Here is a 12,628-nt window from a genome sequence, read left to right on the forward strand (position 1 = left end):
GCACTGAATCAGCAATAACCTGCTCACTGACGCCCAGTTTGGGTTCTGCCAGGGCCACTCAGCTCCTGACCTCATTACAGCCTTGGTTCAAACATGGACAAAAGAGCTGAATTCCAGAGGTGAGGTGACAGTGACTGCCCTTGACATCAAGACAGCATTTGACTGAATGTGGCATTAAGGAGCCCCAGCAAAACTGGAGTCAATGGGAATCAGGGGGAAAACTCTCAGCTGGATAGAGTTATACCAAGCAGAAAGGAAGGTGATTGTGGTTACTGGAAGTCAATCATCTCCTGCTGAAGCACCACTGCAGGAGTGTCCTAGGCCCAACCATCTTCAGCTGCTTCATCAATGACTTTCCCTCCATCATAAGGTCAGAAGTGGGGATGTTCGCTGATGATTGCGCAATGTTCAGCACCATTCGTGACTCCTCCGATATTGGAGCAGTCTGTGTCCATCCTGGAAGACATTCAGGCTTGGGCCAATAAGTGGCAAGTAACATTCATTGACATGCAATTAGCAGGCAATGACCATCTCCAACAAGAGAGACTCTCACCATCTTCCTTTGATATGCAATGGCATTACCATCACTGATTCCCCCTCTATCGACATCCTGGAGGTCACCATTGACAAGAAACTGAACTGGACAAGCCATATAAGTACTGTGGCTACAAGAGCAGGTCAGAGGCTGCGAAGGGTAACTCACCTCCTGACTCCCTAAATCTTGTCCACCATCTGCAAGGCGCAAGTCAGGAGTGTGATGGAATACCTTCTGCTTGCCTGGATGAGTGCAGTTCCAACAACAATCAAAAAGTTTGACACCATCCAGAACTAAGCAACCCGCTTGATTAGCACCACATCCACCACCCTAAGCATTCGCTCCCTCCACCAATGCTGCACAGTAGCAGCAGTGTGTACCATCTACAAGATGCACTGCAGGAATTCACCAAGGCTTCTTGGACAGCACCTTCCAAACCCACAAAAACTAGCATCTAGAAGGACAAGGGCAGCAGATAAATGGGAACACCACCACCTGCAAGTTTCCCTCCAAGCCACTCACCATCCTGACTTGGAACTATATCGCAGTTCCTGCACTGTAGCTGGGTCAAAATTCTGGAACTCTCTTCTTAACAGCAAGATGCCTAAAGCACTGTCTGTGGCCAAACATTACTTTCCCCAACAATTCTCTGTATAAAGAAATTTCCCTTAAACTCACTCCTCAATCTCTTAAATTACAATTTTAAATTGATGATCCCCTTGGCACTGGGACTATGACCAGAGGAAATAATATTTTATCCATTCTCTCTATCAAAATGCTTTCACCATTTTTTTTAAAAAAGCTCTATTACATTTTCTTATGGCTTTCTCTTTCACATGAAATAGTCTCAGAATCTAAAGTCTCTCTTCATAACAGTGGCCAGAATTTTGACCTTGATGGGCGGGCGGACCCCACCAGCTCAGCGGTGGGTGGGCAGCCGAACTCCGCCGCCGAAACGGGGCCGGCCGCCATTTTGAGTGGGCGGGTCAATTAAGGCCCGACCAGCGGCCTGCCCGACAGGAAGCACTATGCGCTATGCGCTTCCTGTGCGGGCGGGAGGGGGATTCCCCATCTGTCAAAGTGCGCTCTTTTGTGCATGCGCGCGAAAGAGCGCACTGCTCCCTGAGACTAAGTGCTGTCTCAGGGAGAGCGCTGAATGTTTAAAAAGCTTTAAAAATAGAGAAAGAAAAACATAATTAACATGTCCCCCTCATGTGACACTGTCACACGAGATGGGACATGTTAATAAATATAAGTGAAACTTCAATAAACTTTTTAAAAACTGAGATGAAACTTCATCCCGCCAGTGGATGAGGTTCCATGTTTTATCAGAAGCCCGCTGGGGCTCCTGGCCTGCCCACCAGCCTTAAGGTTGGACGGGCAAGTCTTTCAATGAGCTTAATGATCCCGTCAATGGCCTCCATTGGCCATTGACAGGTCGGCGGGCAAACAGCTGATTTCGCTGTCCGCCCGCCTTCCTAAAAATTTAAAGGGACCGGGATGACGTCAGGGGTTCCTCCCAACGTCATCCCGCGTCATTTTCCCGTCGGCAAGCGGGCCCCGCCCCCAAATCGCCAACAGGAAAATTCTGGCCATGTTTCCATAAACGATACCATCCTGGTGAATCCATACTACACGCCCCCAGTGGAGCCGACGTCATTTCTATAATGGAGCATTAAAATTGCACACTTGGGCTGGGTTTTGCCCTTCCGCGGAGAGGAAAAGAGGCAGGCGGCACCCAATTCTGGGATCCCCACCCTCATTCTCATTGTGCGGTATTTTTAAGGGCGCAGGATAAGGGTACAGTCACGGGCCCATGCACAGCAAACCCAACAGTGCCTTTTGACCCCAAGGTGCTTCACAGGAGCATCATCAAACAACATTTCACACCATGAAATGGTGGCCAAATGTTTGCTCAAAGTGACAGATCTTGAGGCACGTCTTAAAGGGGGAAAGAGATGTGGCAAGGTTTAGGAAAGAAAGTCGATAACTTAAGGCTTAGGCAAAGCGTAGCTGTCATGGCCGGTGGCTCCAATGTGGAGATGGTGAGGCACGAAATAACACATGCTTATAGCATGCCCATCATTCAGCTGTGGCTTGTACTAACACGGCTGTGTGTGCTTCAAAGAGGCCACAGTGGCATTCTGAGTTTGGACTGGGGCTGAGGGAGGAAGCTGCACCCCTGCATCTTATCCACAATATACTTGGGAGTGGCTAAAGTTGACACTTGATCAAATAAAAACTGAAATAAGATGTCACCTTGAAATTTTTTTTTTAGCAAGAAAGGGCACTCATGAATCTGCTCATGTGTAAAAAGAAATGTGTCTGAACTTATAGATTTGCGAATTGAATAGCTGTAATCGATGTTTGACAACCTTTGAAATCATTCACTGTTTATAGATGATAAAGTGTCCAGCATTTCATCTATTCAGAAGCGTTATGATAACAGTTAATCATATTAGCACTAACAAGCACTTGAGAATAAAATAATAACCCAACAATATCTTGTATGCGGATGTAATGACTGTGTATCACATAACAATTGTGCAACCAGGGTAATTCATGCTTATTTAGTTTATATGTAGCAGAAACCTCAAATAATGAGTGGGGGAGTGTGTATCTCCAGAAACAGATTGCCCTTTGTTCACTCCTTCTAATGGAGGATCACCAAACCTAGCCGGCATTAATTAATTTTGGTCAAATTGATGACAGACATAACCAATCAATAATGTACCTCTCCACCCAAGCATGGCCAATTATGCAACAGCTGACCCAAGTACACGTAATCAATCTTTTCCAACACCCTTAAGTCAGGAAAGGTGCAGAAGGAATGAAGTTAACTATTAAACCCTACAAGGAAGAATGATTGTAGCTGTGGGATCTTCAATTAGAAGATGAAGTGCTAGATCTGGAGGGAAGTTGCTCTTTGCAATTGTTCCAAGTTCCCAATTAGAGAAACTGAATTGCTTAAACACCCTGGGGAGCAGTGCTGCTTGTGACCGTAAGCATTTAGTTTTGCTGTGCGTATTTAAATAACTACATTGAATTATGTTCATACTGCAGCAGCCTTTAAAATAACGAAAGACATGGAAAAAAGTTGAAGACACAATAGTTAAATTGGACGATGAGCACGGGGCCAGAAGATACTAGTCCAGGAATTCCGAACTTCTGTGAAGGCTAGAGATCAGACAGATTAGTGGAAATTCCCAGAGAGAGTGGCTGATTTAGAGTCAATTGTACTTTTAGGAAAAGTAACAGATTGAGAAGGATTAGAGAGCTTAGTAACAAGCCTGCTTTGATATTTCTTTCTGGAGAGGTGAGAAATCTATAGGTACTGAGGGAAGAAAATTAACAACAACAACTTGCATTTATATAGTGCTTTTATTATAATAAAGCATCCCAAGGTGCTTCATAGGAGCATCGTCAAACAACATTTCACCTCATGACATCTCAGGAGATATTAGGGCACATGACGAAAAGTTTGATCAACGTGATAGATCTTAAGGAGTGTCTTAAAGGAGGATAAAGATGTGGAGAGATTTAGGAAAGCAAGTCTATAGCTTAGGGCCTAGATAGCTGAAGGTATGGCTGTCATGGAGGCATTAAAATCCTCGATGAGGCCAGAATTGGAGTAGAGCAGATAGTCTCTTTTTTCAGCAATACTCAAGTTCTGTACTACCAAAAAAAAACTGCATTATCCCTGATAACAATAAACATTTCATTCAATTGTATCATTCCTTATAAAAACAAGCAGTGGAATTCATAGTCCCGCATGAAAGAGTTCATAACCACTTGGAACTGTCAATCAAACTGTGAAATGGCAGGCATAATGGACAGTTGTAAAATAAGTCATGCAGCACTAATCCAGTAATCAAACCCCAAGGCTTATGTCAACAGAGAGAGACAGCAAGCAAACTTTTACTCAAGGCAGTTTTTTTTTCATAGAGTTAAAGGGCAGGAGTTTTGAATGCCTTGACATCTTGACAGTTCACCTCGATACGTTTGACAGGTGTTTTTGCCAGTTCCAATGAGCTTCACAGTTCCAATGATTTTCTGCACTTTTTACGCACATTCGTGCCTTCTCTTAGTAATACAAAGGGTAGCTGATCGCTCCCAAAGGACCATATCCACAGGGTCCCCTGGCTATCCAAACAAACCCACAAAGTTGGTGATCTGCTCCTACCAGGCCTAAGCTGCACATGTCAGGCTTCAGTCACCTCTCACACCAAAATCACAGATGAGCGCAGGCAGCTGTTGATGTCGACGGGCAGCTGCCCCCACGAAACGTGCAGGCGCAAATCCCGACCCCAGGCCCGTTCCCGCGAAAATGGTTGGTACCGGGTTTTGGCGGCGGGATTTCTGATTTTCGGGCTTGTCCACCATTCTCACAATGGCAGAAAGGCTCCTCGACATTGGAAAAAGGCAGGCCCTGTCCAATGTGACTGCCGCTGGCTTCAATGGGGAGTCAAATCGGGTGAAAATCGGGTGTAAAATGCAATTTGGCCGGTTTCCCAAATGACGATTCCAATTTAAAATGCCCCCAGTGTCGCAAATGATTTTTCAAGGTTCTCATTCCCGAACAGTGCTGCAAACGGAATGATGGAAGTGGCTTTATTTCAAAGCAATAAGCAAGCTGAAAGATTTTCTTTTCCTTGCTAACATCGGCTTTACCTTACCCGACATTACAATTGCTCACTCTCACCAGATCCTGAAAAATGTCAGCCTTCCTGCGCCTGACAATATTTCAAGTTTTCAATCAACATACTCTAACACTGAAGCACAGACAATAATGATAATAATAATAATAATGTTTATTAGCCCCAAGCTAAAAAAAAAGTACTTAAATATAACAACCATGAACAAACTTTTATCACCGTTACAAAAGCAAAATACTCCAGATACTGAAAATCTGAAATAGAAACCAAATCAGAAGCAAAATGGAGGCAGAGGTTATGATCCAAACTAGTTGAACTGAGTGTTGAGTCCAGAAGGCTGTAGGGTGCTGAGTCCAAAGTTGAGGTGCTGTTCCTCGAGCTTGCATTAAGCTTCATTGGAACATTGTAGCAGGCCAAGGACAGAGAGACCAGAGTCAGAGCAAGGTGAGAAATTAAAATGACAAGCTACAGGAAGCTCAAGGTCATGCTTGCAGGCTACATGGATGTGTTCTGGTCACACAGTCAACGACTGACATCTCCAATATGTAGGAGACCACATAGCGCGCAGCGAATATTGTATACTAAATTGAAAGCGGTACAGGTAAATCACTGTTTCACCTGGAAAGAGTGTTTGAGGCCTTGGAAGGTGCAAAGGGTGGAGGTAAAATGACAGGTATTGCAACTCCTGTGCTTGTATGAAAAGGTGTCGTAGGGAAGGGAGGCGTTGTTGAGGGTAAAAGAGCAGGTGTTGCACCTCTGGTTCTTGTATGGAAAGGTGCTGTCAGAAAGGTAAGGGAACAGTCTGTACAAAATGCTGAAAGGGAGGAGAGGGGAAGATGTGTTTGGTTGTGGCATCATGTTGCATGGGATGGAATTGTCAGCAGATGATCTGTTGAATGTGGAGATTGGTGGAGTTGAAGGTAAGGACAAGGGGAATTCTGGATTCTGGGAGGCAGGGGAATGGGGTGAGAGCAGAGGTGTTTGATATAGATCTTAAACAGTGGAGGGGCCAGTTAACCAATGGGGTGGGGAATCCTCAGTTAAGGAAAAAGGAAAACAGTAAAGTGATGGAAGGGGTCGTCAATAGTGCTATCAATTTGTACTTACTCACCAATAACCTGCTCACTAATGCTTAGTTTGTGTTCCATCATGGCCACTCAGCTCCTGACCTCATTACAGCCTTAATCCAAACATGGACAAAAGAGCTGAACTCACGAGGTGAGGTGAAAGTGACTGCCCTTGACATCAAGGCTGCATTTGACTGTGTGTGGCATCAAGGAGCCCCAGCAAAACTGGAATCAATGGGAATCAGGAAGAAAACTCTCTGCTGGTTGGAGTCAGATCTAATACTAAGGAAGATAGTTCTGCTTGTTGGAGGCCAATCATCCCCCTGCCAAGGCATCATTGCAGGAGTTCCTCAGGGTAGTGTCCTAGGCCCAACCATCTTCAGCTGCTTCATCAATCACCTTCCTTCCATCATAAGATCAGAAGTGGGGATGTTCGCTGATGATTGCACAATGTTCAGCACCATTCATGACTCCTCAGATACTGAAGCAGTCTGTGTCCAAATGCAGCAAGACCTGGACAACATCCAGGCTTGGGCAGAAAAGCGGCAAGTAACCTTCATGCCACACAAATGCCAGGCAATGACCATCTCCAACAAGAGGAAATCCAAGCATCTCCCCTTGAAATTCAATGGCATTACCATCACTGAATCCCCCATTTTCAAAATCCTGGGGGTTACCAGTGACCAGTAACTGAACTAGACTAGCCATATAAATACTGCGACTACAAGAGCAGGTTAGAAGTAGGGAATTCTGCACTGCGTAACTCACCCCGTGACTCCCCAAAGCCTGTCTACCATCTACAAGGCACAAGTCAGGAGCGTAATGGAATACTCCCCATGCCTGGATGAGTGCAGGTCCAACAACACTCAAGAAGCTTGACAACATCCAGGACAAAACAGCTGCTTGATTGGCACCCCATCCACCTTAAATATTCACTCCCTCCATCAGCAGCAGTGTGAACCATCCACAAGATGCACTGCAGCATCTCACCAAGGTTCCTTCGATAGCACCTTCTAAACTCTTTACCTCTACCACCTAGAGGAACAAGGGCAGCAGATGCATGTGAACACCACTACCTGCAAGTTCCCCTCCAAGTTACACACCATCCTGACTTGGAAATATATCGCCGTTCCCTCACTGTTGCTGGGCCAAAATCCTGGAACTCCCTCCCTAACAGCACTGTGGGTGTACCTACACCACATGGACTGCAGCAGTTCAAGAAGGCAGCTCACCGCCGCCTTCTCAAGGGCAATTAGGGATGGGCAATAAATGCTGGCTCAGCCAGCGACGCCCACACCCCGAGAAAGAATTAATGAAAAAGAAAGAATATCGGAAGTTTGCATCACCTGAACAGATGCGATGGAGGCAGAGGAACACGGAGAATGCGATAGAGTCTTTCGCAGAAGCAGGGGTGTGAGGAGAGTAGTCAATGTTTAATAAACCTTGTCTTCCTGTGTTTTTATCTCTCTGTTTCCCTGCCCACATTTTCAGATGAAATGGTGGGTTGGCAACTAAGTGCTAAACCTTTTCTCTCCGAGTGAATTGAATGTCCACAAATTGTATTAATAACATAGCCATGTAAATCTTCAAACAACTGAAGGTTTGATCCCCAGGAGGTGCTACTGAAATAATAAGGTTGAGAAGGTCAGTCAACATCTGTGGAGTGAGAAACAGAGTTAGCAGTTTAGATCGGCGACCTTTCATCGGAGAGGCTACATAGGGCTGGGCACGTTTGCTGATGGCCCACTGTACCTAATCAAATTCAGGAGAATTCACTCAGCTGTAAAGGTTAATAAAGATGGAGCAAAGATAAATCTTTATGACTATATTCCAAAGCAGTCGAGGTTCTTATTAACATATTTATTCTCAGGGCCTGGGCATCGCTGGCAAGGTCGGCATTTATTGCCCATCTCTCGTTTTCCTTGAGGTGGTGGTGTCTCATTAACTTTTTGATTCTCAACACTTGAGTCCCACATTGTGCAACTCAATCCAAAATGTTTTACTTTAGAAATAGTGTTCATTTATATCGTGGATGTTCCTGTTTACCAAGGCGAGGAGCGTCAGTGATGGGGAATGAAAATGCTTTTCCTGCATCAGTGAAGAGCACTCCGATAGTACGGGACTGATACAGAATGAAGCCCTCCCCTGCACCCACCGCACCAGCCATGTCTCATAATCCAAACTTCAACCCAGATTTGCAATTTTCTCACACCTCTGTTCTCCCTCTCCGAGAGAGACTTCTAATTGTGGGCAGGTTTTGCACTACTGTAACTGTCAATCCACTTCACAAAATCCAAGGCAAAGCAGCCACTTGATTGGCACCCCATCTACTAACTAAAACATTCACTTCCTCCACCACCTGCACTCCGAGGCAGCAGTGTGTACCATTTACAAGCTGCACTGCAGCAGCTCACTAAGGCTTCTTTGACAGCACCTTCCAGATCTGTGACCTCGACCACCTAGAAGAACAAAAGTAGCAGAATGGGGAACACCACCACTTGCAAGTTTCCCTTCAAGTCAAACGCCATTGTGACTTGAAAATCTACCACTGTTCCTTCAACATCCCTGGGGTGAAAATCCTGGCACTTCCTTCACCCAATAGGACCGTGTGTTTACCTCCACCACACAGAGTGCAGTGGTTCAAGAAGGTGGCTCACCAGAACCTTCTCAAGAGCAAATAGGGATAGGTGCCATCAGAGCAACAAAGATAATTTGATTCTTCTTAATTCATCCTTTCTGAAATACCCTAAAAGTTACAACATTGAACCAGTTCTTAAGTAATTTCAGGTCTTTTACCTGCACTTCTCTAGTCAGAACTACATTCCAGTTGTTGGTCCTTGTGTGAACATGTGGGACATATCAGAAAGACGCACTGGAGCCTAATTCCTTATGATTCCTATCCTTTGAGGGGTTTTGACAGATTAGATACAGAGAAACGGTTTCTGCTGGCAGGAAAGTCATTAACCAGAAGACACAGATTTAAGGTAATTGGTAAAAAACACAGCAGGGAAATTCAGAGCTTTATTTTAATGCAGTGCATTGTTAAGACCTGGAACTCACTGTCTGAAAGGGTGGTGAAAGCAGATTCAGTAGGAACTTTCAAAAGGTAAGTTGGATAAATACTTGGAAAATAACAATTAGCAGGGTTAAGGGAGAAATAGTGAGGGATTAGGACTAGATGAATAGCTCTTTCAATGAGGCAGCAGGGACGGAATGGGCCGAATGCGCTCCTTCTGTTCTGTATGATTCTCTGATTCTATAAGACCACCAGCTCATTCATTGAGTCTGCCCATTCTGTTGAGTTCCACTAAGCATCACAACACCCAGTGTCCCCATATGTCAGCAGCTATTTAATCTCCTGGAAGCCAAGGCAGGTAAATGGAATTACTGAATACTGGAACAGGCTTGAGAGACTTGATTGCCGACTTCTGTTCTGATGGGAGAGGCAGAAAAACAAAGACTGAGAAATGGCCCTCGGCAAATTGAGGGAAAAAAATAATTCTAGAAAATTCCATCTGCAAACTTTGAAGATGTTCACAGAAAGAGAAAGAACTTCAGTCCTGAATTTGTCTTTCCTTCATTTGGGCTCATACCTCGTTATTCTACTTTCTTAGTTTGAGTGAAGTATTTCAACATATTGGACCTATAGTGGAGAAACTTCGAGAAAAGTTTGCACTGTTCGAGTAAGGACAGCTTTTCTGAGGCAGCCATTAAGGTGCTTTATTGAAACAACAGCTTGCGTTTGTATAGCACTTTCAATGTGGTAAAATGCCTCAAGTCATTTCACAATGGTCTAAATTTCACTGCAAGCCTTAAGGCTGCTGTTTGGTCAAAGAGGCAGATGTTAAGGGATGTCTTAAAAGAGGAGGGAGAAGTAGGGAGGTGGAGAGGTTTAGGGAGAGAATTTCAGAGCTTAGGATCTGGGCCGGATTAACAGGACCACCAATGGTGAAGTGATGAAATTCAGGGTTGCTCAAGGGGCCAGACTTCCTGCAGATATCTCGGAGGGTTGTGGGGTTGTAGAGGGTCACCTCTGGCACTTGCATTCGAATCCTGCTGCACTAGCCAGTGTAAGTCAGCGAGTGATGGGTGAATGGGACTTGGTGCGAGCCAGGCCACAGGCAGTGGAGCTTTGGATGGGTGCGAAAGCTTGGAGGTCGCCTAGGGGAGTATTAGAATAGTTGAGCCTCGAGGTGGCAAAGGCATGGATGAGGGGTTCAGTGGCAGATGAACTGAGGACCATGGAGATTGAGCTAGAATCTATGCTATTCTTTACCTAAGGTCCAGGACTCTTGATGGTTGCCAAAGGGGACAACATGCGTGTGTCCACTCAGCAATATTTCGCACCTTGGTACTTTGCATTCTCCCACAAGTCCCCAAAAAATGCTTTGTGAAAAATCTCCAGTGGGATATCTCCAGTATTTCTTCAGCTGTTAACTGTCCTCTTCTTGACCCTCTAACTGCAGGGTGATAGCAGAAAGCTTGAAGATGCCAGCATCTACCTATGTAACCTGTCCAGTAAACAGATGGCTGATCAGAAGCTCAGCATGGGCTCTTCATTCAGAAGCAGCAGCGGAGGACACCCCATTTGCTCAAGGGACAACTTCCAGATTTCCACACTCGTCTGTTCAACCAAACTCACACAGAACGGTAACATTTTTATCAAAACAATTTATAAAACACTGATCTGGCCTCTGGAGCATCGTGTCCAATCCCTGGGGGCGCATTTAGGAAGGGTATGAAGGAGTGGGGGAGGGCGCAGAAAAGATTTACAAGAATGGATCGAAGGATGAGGGACTTGAGTTATGTGAATAGATTGGAGACGCTGGGATTTTGTTCTCCTCATAGAAAGGAGACGTTTGAGAGGAGATTTGATAGAGGTGTTCAAAATGATGATGGTTCTCAATAGTTTCGGTGAAGAGAAACTGTTACCGTTGACGTAAGGGTTGAGAACTAGAGGACACATTTAAAGTAATAAAAACAGAAAATGTTGGATGGGAGGGTGGATGGGAGGGGTCAGCAGCAAGGGCAGGGGGTCGGCTGTCAGTGGGCATTCCCCTTCCCGATGCCGGGTCCCCCGATCAGGCAATAAGTGCCTTTGAATGAGGGTCCCTCCCCAGGAGCTTGGAAGCAAATGCTTTTCAAGCATTTTGCCTGGTGAATTCCCTGCCTACTGTTGGTTGAATACCATTAATTGTCCACTTAAGGGCCTCAATTGGCAGTGGGGTGGTAAGGCCAGACTTAGTTGGAGCAGAGGCAGGAAGGCAGTGGTGTCCCCACGCGCCACCCCCCTCCCTGTTTAAATGCCACCCCCCTCCCTGTTTAAATGCCACCCCATGCCTCCAAACCTGCCTCAGGGGAGGCCCTTTCATTCTGCCCCTTAACTCGGTTTCTCTTCACAGATGCAGCCTGATTTGCTAAGTATTTCCAGCATTTTCCGTTTTTATTTCAAATTTCCAGCATACACAGTATTTTGCTTTTGTATTAGTGACACGTTTAAGGTGATTGGCAAAGAGTTAAAGGTGATGAAGAAAAGCACCTTTAAGCAATGAGTGGTTACGATCTGGATTGCACTGCCTGAGAGTTGTGGTGGAGGGAGGCTCAATCAAGTAGGAATGTTTTGCCACAGTTGCACAGGGCGCTGGTGTACTTGTACAATTTTGGTCTCCTTATTAAAGGAAGGATCTAAATATGTCAGAAGCTGTTTAGATAAGGTTCACTCGACTGATACCTGGGATGGGGGCTGTTATCTTATCAGGAAAGGTTGAACAGGCTGGGCCTATATCCATTGGAGTTTAGAAGAGTGAGAAGTGACCTTATTGAAACACCCTGAGGAGATTTGAAAGGGTAGATACCAGGGGCAGGATTTTTACCTCGGCAGGCGGGCACGCACCCGACCCACTGAAGCGTAAAATGCCGCGTGTTGACGTCGGGCGAGCGTCCCAACGTCAACGCGCAGTCGCACGATATTTTGGGCAGTGGGCGTGGGCGGGAATCAGCAGCGTGCCCACCGCCAATGAAAAGGCCTGTTAAGGCCATTAACGGGGTAATTGAGTCAAATTTTTTGCTACCCGTCCAACCTTACAGGAGCGGGCAGGCGAAAAGGCCAAGCGGCCTTTGTATTCTTTTGGAAACCTTATCCGTGGGTGGGATGAGGTTTCCAACATCGAATAAAAATGAAATAAATGTTTTTTAATTTAATTTATAACGTGTCCCTACTTATGTAGCAGAGTAACATGAGGGGACATGTTGAATAACATTTTTCAACTTTTTTTTTTAATACTCTTCATGTCCCTGAGGCAGCTCTGTCCCTCAGGGAGATCTTCAAGCAGGCGCACTCACGCTCATGCACCAAGTTGGCGCTTACCCCG

At 45.4% G+C, this 12,628-nt stretch overlaps 1 protein-coding gene across 1 annotated transcript in view; it reads left to right on the top strand.

The window, feature by feature from the left end:
* Positions 1 to 12,628, top strand: part of LOC144688041 (dedicator of cytokinesis protein 2-like) — a 1,154,257-nt gene that overhangs the window by 298,899 nt on the left and 842,730 nt on the right. The window contains exon 18 of the mRNA XM_078554696.1: positions 10,724 to 10,907. Coding sequence (XP_078410822.1) covers positions 10,724 to 10,907 — 184 coding nt within the window. The remainder of the gene's footprint in view (positions 1 to 10,723; positions 10,908 to 12,628) is intronic.

Source organism: Cetorhinus maximus, chromosome 1, assembly GCF_964194155.1.
Source record: "Cetorhinus maximus chromosome 1, sCetMax3.hap1.1, whole genome shotgun sequence".
NCBI classification, from domain to species: Eukaryota; Metazoa; Chordata; class Chondrichthyes; order Lamniformes; family Cetorhinidae; genus Cetorhinus; species Cetorhinus maximus.